Genomic DNA, 14,235 nt, shown 5'->3' with positions numbered 1-14,235 from the left:
TCTTTCGTCCAACACTTGCTGAAGTGAACCTTCGAACTTTTCGTCGAACGTTTACTCTAGCATCGACTTCTAGATGAAAACTACAGAATCATTAAGCAGTACACTTCTTATTCATCGATAAACTTCTCCGAAGCAAGTTTCTCGACCTACCTTACAGCCATATTTTAATCACATCGTCGTGAATCAGTTACCAAAATTGCCGCACACAGTATTCCACGAGCAATCACTCGAGAAGCGATTACCGCAAGCGTTGTTTTCTCAAACGATAGCCGAGATTCTGGCCACTGGTCCGACGTTTATCGAGACGTCACTTTCTTCCTGATATCAACCACTGTTGACTCCCGTTTACGACACTCTATGCCACATAAAACTGGCTATAATATCTATGAATCATACTGTCCGCTCCACAGTAGCACGCCTCCAAGTGAAGATTCCAGTTCGTGAGTGAAACGGTATCACAGAGTGTGTCTCTCTGAAAACTTCCAACTGAAAAATCAACAAACAAAATCCTTCGCGTGTGTCGATCTCTATCGCTCCTTCCAACATCTTTCACTCTCGTCTAATCGCGAATCCTTTTCTATCACCAAGAAAAAAAAAAGAAACACATCAAGGACGAGAAGAAAGGACGCGGAAGGAAACGAAAGCCGTGTCAATTCGATCTATCTTTTTCTTTTTCTTTCCCGCCTCTCATAAGCTACGCGAGCACGTGGATAATTTATAGGTATGATAATACACGCTGTATTTACGTTGCACACCGACATGCAGTCACGACGGGTATGACGTGTCGTCGGGGCACGGATTGTGCACAAATACCTAATTAAATCGCTCGTCGATAGAGTAATACACAGAAATCGTGTACGCTTTTCGATGCCTTCAGAGGGCTTCGCTGCTTAACTCGCCGTTAATTCCGCACACTGATTGTTTTCTCAAACTGATCCGTACAGTTGTTGCAACCGGCCGGTGTTGTTCTTGTTTCAGTCAACCGTGGACGACGATGGCGTCGCTGGGGAATAAAGTGGATGAGCAAGTCACCAAGGCACCGCAGCAGAATGGAGGCGGTTGCAGGAACGACGAGCTGCAGCTGGAGGACATACAGGACAACAACAACGAGGTAAGAGGCTGTGGTTTCACTCTCTCTCTCTTACTACGTCGACGATCGTGTGTGGATCATGCAAATGGAAAATGGGCGGGATCCATGCTGCTCTGTGACGGAGTTCCTTTACGAGCAATTAATATTCCTCGAGATTAGAGGCGATTATAATAACTTCACGTTATTCCTCGGTTTTGTGGCTGGTCATGGAATTTTTTCAATTCTCTGCCGACGATCTTTTTCTGTGATGGTTTGTCGGGAATGGTTTGTTGGGTTGAGATTTTACGTTAAATTTTGATGTTTAAATTTGATGTTAGGATGATAGTAGGTTGAAATAATAAAGGTGTATTTTGAAAAGTAATTGTAAATATACAGGTAGTATTAATGGCTCATTTTTATGGAGGTGAGTGTCTTTATTTGGAGGAATTCTTTGCACATTTCGACATGATTCAGGTGACAATGGCCTAGTTTAAATTCGTGTAAGAAAAGTGGCCTGAATTCTTTCGGAGATATTGTACTGTTCGTTTAAATGCCAAAGGAACTACGCAATCGAAGATATGCAGTTTTAGAGTCTGCTGAATATATTAGTCAGAAAATTTGCGAAATTTTCGATGGTGTAATAGTGAAACGCCGGATTTTTCAGGGAAGAATGAAAATCGTTAACCCTTTCACTATGAGTAACCGTAGCGCACCTCTGCGGCGAAACTTTCGAAAACAAAGGAAAATTTGCTAATTTATTTATTTCTATTCCTTTCGTTACTTTGCTAAAAAAAAGTGCAATTATAGTGCATACTAATAAAGTCACTATAGCCGTTTTAGTGCAAACTGATAAATTCACACAAACGTCACTCCTAGATTACCCAATTTGCCAAAAATTCTGCAAACTTCGAGATAACGAAGAAAAACTTCCAAACATTTCAACGACTCGAGTAATCGCTCTAATCAACTTGCTAATGATTAGAAATCCAACATTTCACAATACACAAGTTTCACACGTGAATGGAAGTCGGAAGAAAATTGGTGATCGAAGGAATGTAAATTTGAAGAAAATTGGCGATCGAAGGAACGCAAATCGGAAGAAAATTGTCATCGAGGGAATGTAAATTTGAAGAAAATTGGTAATCGAAGGAACGCAAATCGGAAGAAAATTGTCATCGAAGGAATGTAAATCGGAAGAAAATTGTCATCAAAGGAATGTAAATTTGAAGAAAATTGTCATCGAGGGAATGTGAATTTGAAGAAAATTGGCGATCGGAGAAATGTAAATTTGAAGAAAATTGGTAATCGAAGGAACGCAAATCGGAAGAAAATTGTCATCGAAGGAATGTAAATCGGAAGAAAATTGTAATCGAAGGAACGCAAATGGGAAGAAAATTGTCATCGAGGGAATGTAAATTTGAAGAAAATTATCATCGAGGGAAGGTAAATTTGAAGAAAATTGGTAATCGAAGGAACGCAAATGGGAAGAAAATTGTCATCGAGGGAATGTAAATTTGAAGAAAATTGTCATCGAAGGAATGTAAATTTAAAGAAAATTGTCATCGAGGGAATGTAAATTTGAAGAAAATTGTCATCGAAGGAACACAAATCGGAAGAAAATTGTCATCGAAGGAATGTAAATTTGAAGAAAATTGTCATCAAGGGAATGTACATTTGAAGAAAATTGTCATCGAGGGAATGTAAATTTGAAGAAAATTGTCATCGAAGGAACACAAATCGGAAGAAAATTGTCATCGAGAGAATGTAAATTTGAAGAAAATTGTCATCGAGGGAATGTACATTTGAAGAAAATTGTCATCAAGGGAATGTACATTTGAAGAAAATTGTCATCGAGGGAATGTATATTTGAAGAAAATTGGCGATCGAAGGAACGCAAATCGGAAGAAAATTGTCATCGAAGGAACGTAAATCGGAAGAAAATTGGCGATCGAAGGAACGAAAGCTGGCGAAAGTTGCGAAACGAGGAGTCGACTGGCGGAATCCGTAAGAGAAGAGATTAGCAGAGTGCCGATATCGTTGCACGGGACTAAAAATACTCGGCGTAGTAATTCATACCGCGATCCATACGTCACGGTGAATCGGTATCAGCGTCACATGGCACCCGCCAGCCTGATAACTCGACAGAGTTTTGGGTCACGCTCGGTCCAGCGAAACGCGAAAGTCGCCGTTCTTAGCCTTGATCTCGAGCACCTTGTGAATTTCCACGGGCGAGACGATGTTGAAACTCCCTCTCGTTCTGTCCATCGCTCTTCACCAACCCGTGGAATTTTTCCTTTCGTTCGACCTACAAAACCTCCCGTTGCTAATTTTACCATTTAACGAGATATCCTTTGGTTTAACGTCGAGCCTCTTCTTCCAGTTCTTCCACGTTCGCTTGATCTTTGATGAATTTGGGTATAGGCTTGTACAGAGTGGAGTAGAATCGCTGGAAATGTTGTAGTACTGTAATTAATCAGCTGACGTTACAGTGATTAGGAAGGTTTTAGTTTAGCAACCTGGCAATTTAAAGAAAATTGAGACTTTGGGGAAATGTAGTTTAATAGATGTTAATGAGGAAAACAGGTTCTGCTATGGTAGTGAAATTGTCCAACCCTGAATAGAAAATATGAGCTTTTGTGTTATCGTGAATATTTAGGAAACATAAATTTTCGAAAAATGTTACTTCCTTCGAAAAATTAAAAGTGGAAAACACTATTCTTCTCCTAAAATTAAGAATGAAAGACATTATTTCTTTCCAGAAATTGAGAGTGAGAAATATGATTTTCTCCAAAAGATTGAGAGTGAAAAATATTATTTTATTCCAAAAAACCAAGAGTGAAAAATATTATTTTCTTCCAAAGGATTGAGAGTGAAAAATACTATTTTCTCCAAAAAAATTAAGAGCAAGAAACATAATTTTCACCAAACATTGAGAATGGAGATAAATTTCAAACTATAGGCGCCGCGCCATAGTGACTTTCATAACGCGCATCGTAACTCCATTCGATTTTAATTTATGTTAAAACATGAAAATTCCAACGATTGCATCGCCACGCGAATACATACAGCTTGTAAGACAAAGAAATAGACGAAATTCCAAGAGCCCCGTCAGACGAAGTTATTGCCCAATTAGTATGGTAATCGAAGAGAAGGTTTCACGGCGAAATTGTCCGTTTTCTTGCCAAGCCTCCCACTGGAACTTGTCTTTTTGTTACTGTTGACAGAGCATCGAGGTGGAGATGGTCGTGCCACCAGATGGAGGATGGGGTTGGGTGATCGTCGCTGCATCCTTCATGTGTAATCTCTTCGTGGATGGTATCATCTTCAGCTTTGGTGTCTTTTTAAACGATATCTCTGAGGCGTTCGCTGTGTCCAAGGCGAGGGTCGCGCTGGTTGGCTCGTTGCAGTCAGGATTCTACCTTATGGCTGGTCAGTGATCCAAGTAAACGTGAATCTTCTGATCTATCATACTTCCAGGATAACCCTTCCATTTTCCTTTTTAATGTACAGTAATTTCAAATTTTTTCAATAATTCTACATTTCTGGCACTTTTTAGTGGCAACCCCTTGCATTACGATTCTTTAACGACTATCTTAATGGTAATCTTATCGATTTAACCCCTTGACTTCTGTTATTTTTACTCAATACGCTATTTATTATTTGAGCACTGTGCGAAGCAAGAACGCGACAATTTTATAATTCTCGGTTTTCTGAATTAGAACTAAATTTAGAATTATATTAATCTTTATTGCTGATATAACTATTCCTGTTCGCCGGAATCTGTATCGTGAGTCTGAGTCGTTATTACAAGGTTAGGGGTTAATAATGCGGTTGACGAGAAAGATCGAGAAATTGTAAACTGAAGTTAAAGTTGGAGTTGAAATGAAGATTTATCCAAAATAGCACTCAGTTTTGCAATATTTTAATCGCAAGCTGCACCACGAGTGTGATTCGTTGTTTTAAGAAAAAGGGTTAAATTTGAAATTTCTCTGTTTCTGTGTCTCCTGTGATTGTCCTCTTTCTAGGACCTAAGAATTTATTACAACCTGAACTCACTTTTGTAAAAAAAGAATTAAAGTAAAAAGAATCAAAAATTTCTCTGTCTCCTGAAATTTATCAAAAATTTACACTATAAGTGCGACTCGTTATTATAAAAAAAAGGGTTAAAGAATGTGAAATTTCTTTGTTTCTGTGTCTCTAGGAATTTATTAAAATAACCACACCACAAGTGTGATTCGTTACTTTAAAAAAAGTGTGCAAGAATTGAAAATTTCTTTGTTTCTCTGTCTCCTGAACTTTATACAAAAATTTACACCACAAGTGTGATTCATTATTACAGACAAAAACGTTAAAGAATTTGAAATGCTTCTTTTACTTAAAATTTCTTTGTCCCGTGTCTCGAAAAGTTTACGAAAAAAATTGTACCGTCCTGTTCCTAGGTCCATTCGTGTCTGCGTTGGCCAACAGGTACGGCTTCCGGTTGGTCGCGATCCTCGGGAGCGTGATAAGTTGCGGAGCGTTCGTTCTCTCCTACTTCAGCACTTCCATCGAGTTCCTCTACATCTCTTACGGCGTGCTCGGTAAGTTTCTTGCCCTGTATACAGGGTGAGGCGCGGCGAGAGGGCTACTTGAGTATTCCTGCGGCTCCTTCGGAACTTGGGAATATTGTTAAAGGGCAAAATTTCCACGATTCCGCGGAGAAAAGCTTCAAGACCATTTGCATACTTTCCTCCGTGCATCTTTGTCCCTAAAGCGAGAAACATTTTCGCTGATGTTACGCAAACATTTTCGTTACACATTTCCGAAATATCCCACCCTGTATACACTTCCGTAGCTATGTTTCCGCTACCCACGACGGAAAAGTTTCCTCTGTCGTTCCATTTTCGCTGCGGAAAAGAACGTCGCCCCTTTTCGAGGCGCGTCAACGACACCTTTTTCATCCCCCCCACCCCCGCCTGGTTTTCGTTCGATCGAATTCTCGCCGAAAAAAGTATACGCGAATCTCGTTTGCACTATTAACGTTTGAACTCTGGGGAATTTGGAAATTTTTTGAAGATTAAGTTAACTGAAATTATTCGAGTGGAAAATGATAATTAAGTTCGAGTGATTTGGACGTGAAAATTGAGAAGAGAATTCGTCGACCCTGTTTTGGTGGATAAATGAAAAGGTGAGAAGATTCCACTGGATTTTTCCATTTTCAGAAAATTGAAAAAACCGGAAAAATAAATAATTTGAGATTTGAATTACGAAGAAATTCGAATTTTTCAAACACTGAATTAATTAAACTTTCCATTTCTTTTTGGAAAATTTTTGAATATAGAAAATAATAATTCAACGACCATAATTTGGACGCTAAAATTGAGAAGAGGATTCGTAGATCCTCTTTTCGATGGAAAGATTCCAGTGGACCTTTCGATTTTCAGAAAATCGAAAAAAACTGAGAGAGTAAATAATTGAAAATTTAAATTACGAAGAAATTCGAATTTCTCAAACACTAGATTAATAAAAATTCCATTTCTCCGCGGAAAATTCTCCAAGTAGAAAATAATAATTAAACGACCATAATTTGGTCGCTGAAACTGAGAAGAGGACTCGTAGATCCTCTTTTCGCGTATAATTGAGAAGATGAGAAGAAGAGAGAGGAAAAGATTCCTCTGAATCTTATTCTCAATAAACAAATCTCCCCAAAATTACTGTAAAATTATTATCTCCGTAACTTCATAAAAAATTCGTCACTTCGATCCTCGATTCACCAGAAAATCAGTTTTCTCAATTCCTCCAACACAAGATCCAATAAACTCTCTTTCTTCTTCTTCTTCTTCCTCGAACTTGCGACAATTGAAAAGAACCCTCTCTGCGCGATTGCTATTGTCTTCACGTAGTTTCACGTGGTCTTTGTGTCTTGCATTGTCAGGAGGTATCGGAGCAGGTCTGATTTACGTTCCGGCTGTGATAACTACCGGATTTTATTTTGAAAGATGGCGAGCACTGGCCACAGGGATCGCTGTCTGCGGATCCGGAATCGGCGCTTTCTTACTCGCGCCCATCTCAGACTTGCTGGTCAAGCAATTCGGTTGGAGGGGCGCGTTGCTCTTCCAAGCAGGTAACAATTACGTAAACGAAGGATTAAACGTGAATCTTTGATCGATCGTGTGTGAATCAGTCTTTGACTGAAATTTTCAAATGACCCACGTGTCGTACAGAGATGTTCCAGGTGGAAAATGTGTTCCACTGTTTTCCCAGGCTTCGTTTACAGACAAACAGTGGAAACTTTGGAATTCGCAAATACCGACGATTGTCCAATGTTTTTAATGAAATTTCACACTTGCCTCGGGCTTTCGTTAACCCTTTCGTTACGGCTATCTTCTTCTGTGTTTACGTGTTCATTTATAAATAACTTTTTAATTGAGAAAACAATCGTACGGTGGAGAAACTTCAATGAAATTTAACGTTCGCTTCTTTTTCGCGATATTTGTAATCTCGCGTAGTAAGAAAAGGGTCGGAAGAGATTTGGCGAACACACGTTGCCAGTCGAAGATTGATCGGAAATTTTCGTTTTACGGCGTATAAGATAGAATGAAATTTGACGGACTAGTCCTTTGGATTAGAAGGTCGCCGGAAATGTTACAGGGATGCTGTTGAATTGTGCGATATTCGGAGCGATGTTCCGTCCGCTGAAACCAACGCGGATTAAGGTGAAATCGACGCCAGAGAATGCGGGTTTAGAGGTGAAGAGCAGCCTGATGGGGAAAGGTGTGTCCACGACGTCGTTGCACTGCGTGCAACCCGGAAGAAGTGGTTTCTTTGGTACAAACAACAACACGGAATACCCGACGGCTGCTGAACTCCTTGGCAGCAATCCCAACATAGTAAAGTAATAATTACATCCCCGTTTATCACGTGCTTATTTGCCACCTTCGTCTCTTGTGACGATTCGGTTCGCGGCGGATCTCTTTGGTCGCGAATTTTTCGAATTTTTGAAATTGGAATTGGTAAATTTTTAAGATTTTAAATTACACGAGTAAATGTTTTAAATTTTAAATTAGATAAGTAAATTTCTTAAATTTAAAGTTACATTGGTTAATTTTTCAATTTAAAATGAAATAGGTAAATTTGAGAATTGGAGGTGATAGATTGTTTCGTTGAAAGGACCGTTTAAGCAGCGTGAAAACCATCGGAGTTTCCACGCATAGGCAAAAGGTGTCTTCTGCAGGGTGGATTTAAAGAGAGTAGTTTAACAAACTCTCGAGGGTAAAAAGGAGTCGCGAGGCTCGTAAAGATACAAGTACCGTTAAGCTGTGAAGCGAAACGAAGAGAAGCGGGGGGTTGATTTTACAAACTTCTACGTTGCAGCGCCTCCAAGTCCTTGCACTCACTTCACAAGGTGCACGTGGAGTTGCGAACACTCGAGAGGAAGTTGAGCAGCTCTGAGAAACGACTGTCCGTGCCGATCTATCCGGACTTGGATGTGAACATGGACGAGAAGATGGTCGAAGAAGAGAACAACCTCCTGGGTGGTGATGTGGAGAGGCTGAATGGCAAAGTGCCCACGGTAACTTTCAAACACTCCTTATACTCTACTCTAACTTGCTTAAAAAATGGAAAAAGATCTTCTGTTATTCATTTTTGTTACTTTGCTAAAATAGAATCGAGACAGTTTCCCTGAAAAATCATTATTTATCCGGATGCAAAGGTTGAGTTATCGTTTTAAGAACGATAACAGAGAATTTTGAAGGACGAAGTGTGTTTTGCTAAATTTTTGGAATAAGCTCAGAAAAGGAGAATCAACAATTGGTTGTAGAATGATATTTGGGAAAGTTGAAGTATTTTGCGGATACTGAAGAGGCGTTTATGGCAGTTCCTGTGCCAGAAGCATTCATTTAGCCGCAATAACAGTATGTCCTGGTTAAGTAAGTAGAGGAAATTTGTTGGCAGATTCGCAGGCATACGATCAGCGGGAGGAGACTACGCGCGGACTCGGACTGTAGCCAGAAATCGCTGAAGGTAGGCAACAGGCGGAATCCATTCAACAAGGACCCACAGAGACCGTTCTACAGGGACGACATCTTTTACGGTGGATCGTTGAATAGACTGCCGCATTACAAGTCGCAGGTAAGAAACGGCGAAGTTGGAAATCGTGTAAATATTGTAGGTAGTTGGGGAGATTTTGGTCCGAGACGGACTGAAATTGGGTTTGTTCAAAGCGCGGTGGGATCGGTTTGGCAATTTTTTCATTTTAAGTTTCAAGTGGAAATTTTTGAATGTTTGAATGCAAATTTAGGAATATTCAAGTGTTTAAATTTTCAAAGATTAAAATATTGCTATTTAATATTGAAATTGAAACTTTCGAAGATTGAAATATTGAAATTTAAACTTTCCAAGATTGAAATATTGAAATTTAAACTTTCGAAGATTCAAATATGGAACTTTTAAAATTTGCGAATATTCAATATTGAAATTGAAATTTTCGAAGATTGAAATATTGAAATTTTCAAATTTGCGAATATTCAATATTGAAATTGAAATTTTCCGAGATTGAAGTATTGAAATTTTCAAATTTTTAAATATTCAATATTGAAATTGAAATTTTCGAAGATTCAAATTTGCTAATATCCAAATATTGAAATTAAAATTTTCGAAGATTCAAATATTGCAATTTTCAAATTTCCGAATAATCCAGTATTAAAATGAACTCTCAAATATTCAAATAAAAATTTTCCAATTTTCCCACGTACTCCGACACTTCCAAAAATCGAATAATCGCGATTTGCAGCAATCATCCGTGGGCTATCACATGTCGGTCACGCGTCTGCCCACCGCAACGGATGTGGCCGAAGAGGAGAGCGGAAGTTGTTACCTGTGTCCCGAGAGCGTTCGTCGAATCCTCACGACGATGCTTGACCTAAGTCTTCTGAAAAGTCCCTCTTTCTTGATCCTGGCTATCTCTGGTGGACTCACTATGATGGGCTTCTATACACCTTTTATGTACGTCCCAGGTACCGTATCAAGCTTTATCAAATTCTAACCTCTTTCTTCAAATTTCTTATACACTCTACACCGCATCCAAAGAAAAAAAAACATTAAAAAATCCCAAGATTTATATATCTATCGAAATGTCCCAATTTCAACATTGACAAAGTTCCAAATGCAAAACCCAGATAAATAAAACGGCCCTGGTTGTTTCTGTTTCATAGATCGAGCCCAATTGGCAGGCATAGATCCATCTACAGCCATGTTCTTCGTCTCTGTGATCGGTATCGGCAATACTATTGGCCGTGTGGTGTGTGGCTTGGCTAGTAGCTTGCCAGGAGTTAACGCTTTAGTCGTCAACAATATATTCATCAGTGCTGGAGGACTTTTGACCGTTTTCTCCGGTTTATCACTCAGCCAGGGTTACCAGTTCTTTTACGCTGCTGGTTTTGGCATCAGTATATGTAAGTATACCGAACCATCTCGTTCTCTTACATCTTTTTGTTACTTGATACATTGCTGACTGACAGAGAGATGGCAAGATCTTCGAAATCTACGTTCAGTCTGTTAGATCAACTAGAAAATACTTTTTAACTAATTTCTTTTACCATCGACCTGAGAGTCCAAAGTTTTTAAAAATTCCTTCCATTTTTTCACAAATTAATTGCTTTTAACCTAAGTACTAAAATTTCTCTCAAGTTCTTGTCGTCTTGCAAGCTTCACATTCACGAAATCTCGATCGAGTTGAATCATTTTACATGCATTCAATTTATTAGGTCAACTGTAAAACACTTTTCACCTAATTTCTTTTATCACCGACTTAAGAATCCAGATTTTTCAAAAATTCTTTCTATTTTTTTTTTAATCGAATTACTTCTAACTTAAACACTAAGATTTCTCTCAAGTTCTTGTCATCTTGCAAGCTTCACACTTACAAGTCAATTTCTCATCCAATCTGTTTCAGCTGTTTTCGCGTCTCTGAGATCGATCCTCGTGGTAGACCTGCTAGGACTAGAGAGACTGACCAACGCTTTCGGTCTGCTTCTTCTCTTCCAAGGCGTGGCAGCTGCCATAGGCGCGCCTCTAGCAGGTGATTAGAAAAATACCAATTCCTCCACCGTTACCGATGTCACACAACGATCCGTCCTGACACCAACAACATCCTCGAATCCCCCAACGAAATCATCCTGTATTTCAATCCGTAACGTCATTCCTCGCCAACGCTGCTTCAACGATGCGATTTAACTACCATCGATCCGAAACCCCGATACGATCGAACGCGAGTAGATTTCGTGAGATACTTTCGCGAAATATCGAGGAATGCTCGATTGTGCAACTAAAGATACCTATCAATTCGTTCTCTCCCTCCTTATCGAGAGAAAGACGGAGAACCTTGAGCCTCGTTCAGCGAGATAAACGCCCAGCTGTCGATTCGCAATTAGATTTTAAGCATATTTGTATAATAGATGAGGCGAACGATGCATAACAGTACGATTAACCAGGCAACGCTGTTGATTTATTACGAAAAGATAGGATCTCCCTGGTGAAGTACTGCAAGCTGTCGAAATTGTTAGATAAGTGGACACTTGGGGGTTATCTAATCGCCTCTTAGAAACATTCTCGATCCTGTCGGTGCGAAAATATCGCGGAGAAAAACAAAAAAAAAAATCCTCCGTACTTGAAACATTATCTCTCGAAGAAGAATCGTCTGAGTATCGTCTAATTTTCTTTCTCAGGTGCTTTCATGGACGCAACCGGAAGTTACGACGCCTCGTTCTATCTATCCGGCAGCTTGATCTTCCTCTCAGCCGTGATCTGTTATCCGTTGAAGAGGATCAACGTGTGGGAGACGAAGAAGAAGAGCGAGAAGAACAACGACGATCCGTCCAAATCCTGATCGACACTGTATAACCAATGACCAAACGGCGTAGACTGATTGATGTGGCCTTAATTCATTGTCAGCCGCTTCCTGTGTGTGTGTGTGTGCCTTTACTGTACATACTAACGCGAACGAAAAGTAATTTATAAACACGGCGATAGAAAGAAAGAGAAAAAAGAAACGTAATCTAGCGGCGACAGCAAACAGAGGACAGACACCGTGATCCGTCGCGAGGACGCAGCCGTCGTCGTCGTCGTTCACAGACAAAAAGAGTCCTATCAGAGATCGTTTAGACAGCGACGGCGGCAATAGGCGAATTTACGGATCGAAGAAGGGAAAGGATACCGTCCAGAAAAACGAACTCTCGATCTCTCCTCTCTGGAGGGAATTAGATAAAAAAAGAAGGATCGAGGATTTTATTTAACCAAGTTCCATGGGAACAAGAGTTGGTAGAAATCTCGTTGTTCCCATGGAATGCAAAGTCGCGCGCCTCTTCCCGTATTCCGCACGGCGGAGTCGCATTTTCGTGACGCGAGTTCATCGTCGTTTTACGCTCTTTTAATCACCGACGTGCCTTTCCGAGTCTCTCGAGACGCAATCCTGTGACTTCCTTTTTTTTATTTAGATCGTTCGATGACGAAGGATAGATATATGTATTCGTTCGTCGTGTTACGTGCCTTCGTAGCGCGTGCGTTACACAGAGATTTTTCACGAAGAACACGTATCGCACGTACTCGAGTGATTCACGCGCGGACACACTCTCTTTTGATCCTTTGACGATCGTCGATGCGCGACGAACAGGTCGAGAACGGACAGAAAATAATGGTTACTTATCGACGAGCAAATTCTTATTTTTGCTACGATTATATCTGTTACCGCCAAAAAATCGAGGAAAAAAAGATATACGCGAACTGCCATATACACATGATCGTGGAGTATACATATATATATAGTTTCTCCCACTTCGTTTTTTTTTCTCATTGTAAGTGTCTATAATTCACGTCACCTTTTATCTATCATGCACCTCTTGTAAATCCATCGTCGTCGATGGGGAACGCGTGAAAGGTATCTCGGAAGGTGTAGCCGCGAATGCGAAGGCGAATATTGTTGTTAAATGGATCGCGCGAGAAACCCGCCTTCCACTTCCGGGATATCTTGTAGCGCCGTGTTTCTATAATAAATAAGCGCAACACGCGCGTACGGCGAAGGCGTATGTACTTGCATAAATGAGTACACGTAATCTCTCGATAGTCCGTGCATCCGTTCCGGTGCAGTGCTATTTATTAGCGTTAATTAACTATTGAAAGAAAAGGAACCTGAACGTCCGGCTGCGTGGCCCGGATGTCGTGGTCCAAATTCCTCCCCACTACTCCTCTCTCTCTCTCTCTCTCTCTCTCCCTCTTATCTTAGGCGTTAAGGACTTGCTCAAAAAATGAAATCCGTTCCTACTGTTCCTAATTAATTATCTACTCTAGTATTTTTCTTTTCTTTTGTTTTCTTCCATTTCTCTTTAACACGCTCCGTGCCGGACCGATTTTCGGTGACTTTCCGTTGACGCCGCGCGGGTCGTATGCGCCCCACGTTGTCGAGACTAACAGTTTTGCTTTTCACCCTATGTGTCTTCCAATATTTACAAGATTGCAAAAATCATTGTTATCGTGAAAAAGGTAACGTTCAAGATACGCTATAGAGCAAAGGAAAAATGTTTGTTTCAACAAATTATCGCTGTAGTTGCACAGTTTAAGTCAGCGGAAGGAAAAGGCCGAAATATCAAATGGCCTGAACGGAAAGTCCAGAGTGGGGCGTATGCGACCCACGCGGCACGGAACGTGTTAATAGATTCCTTCGGTAGATCGTTATTTAGATTGGTGTATTTCGAGACTGTAGAATTTTTCTTGAGGAGATCTTTCGTCTGCGGTGAGCGATTTTTTTTAGGAGGGGTTAATTGTAAGGAGGATAGGAGATTAGATAAAGGAGAGGATTTTAGATTGTGCTGAGAGATTTTTTTGGAAGAGTTAATATTAACTATGGTAGGAGATTAGAAAAAAGGAAAGGACTTTAGATTGTGGTAGGTGATTTTCTGAGAAAGTTAATAGTAACGCTTAGAAATGAATTAAAAATGAAAGAAAAGAAAAATCACGCATTAGGGCTTCGAAACGAATCAGAAATTAAAGAAAAATCGTGACGAGTTAATATTAACGAAATCACACCGAAGCGCTTCCAGATGAATTCAAATTGAAAAAAAAAAAAACCGTAACGAAGTCACACATTAATACTTCCAAATGAATGATGTAAAAATAAAAGAAAAATCGTGACG

General features: G+C 39.9%; 1 protein-coding gene across 1 annotated transcript in view; it reads left to right on the top strand.

Annotated features, from left to right (window-relative positions):
• Positions 1–12,146, top strand: part of LOC108572954 — a 24,519-nt gene extending 12,373 nt beyond the window's left edge. Inside the window, exons 2-12 of the mRNA XM_017935301.1 lie at positions 979–1,111; positions 4,294–4,498; positions 5,509–5,649; positions 6,984–7,172; positions 7,700–7,943; positions 8,423–8,621; positions 9,005–9,181; positions 9,843–10,065; positions 10,264–10,503; positions 11,004–11,129; positions 11,776–12,146. Of these exons, the coding sequence (XP_017790790.1) occupies positions 995–1,111; positions 4,294–4,498; positions 5,509–5,649; positions 6,984–7,172; positions 7,700–7,943; positions 8,423–8,621; positions 9,005–9,181; positions 9,843–10,065; positions 10,264–10,503; positions 11,004–11,129; positions 11,776–11,936 (2,022 nt within the window). The 5' untranslated portion in view covers positions 979–994 and the 3' untranslated portion in view covers positions 11,937–12,146. The remainder of the gene's footprint in view (positions 1–978; positions 1,112–4,293; positions 4,499–5,508; positions 5,650–6,983; positions 7,173–7,699; positions 7,944–8,422; positions 8,622–9,004; positions 9,182–9,842; positions 10,066–10,263; positions 10,504–11,003; positions 11,130–11,775) is intronic.
• The last annotated feature ends 2,089 nt before the right edge of the window (positions 12,147–14,235 follow it).

Source organism: Habropoda laboriosa, unplaced genomic scaffold (assembly GCF_001263275.1).
Source record: "Habropoda laboriosa isolate 0110345459 unplaced genomic scaffold, ASM126327v1 scaffold102, whole genome shotgun sequence".
In the NCBI taxonomy this organism is placed as follows: Eukaryota; Metazoa; Arthropoda; class Insecta; order Hymenoptera; family Apidae; genus Habropoda; species Habropoda laboriosa.
The sequence above is the reverse complement of the archived record's forward strand: the minus strand, read 5'-3'. Positions and strand labels throughout refer to the sequence as shown.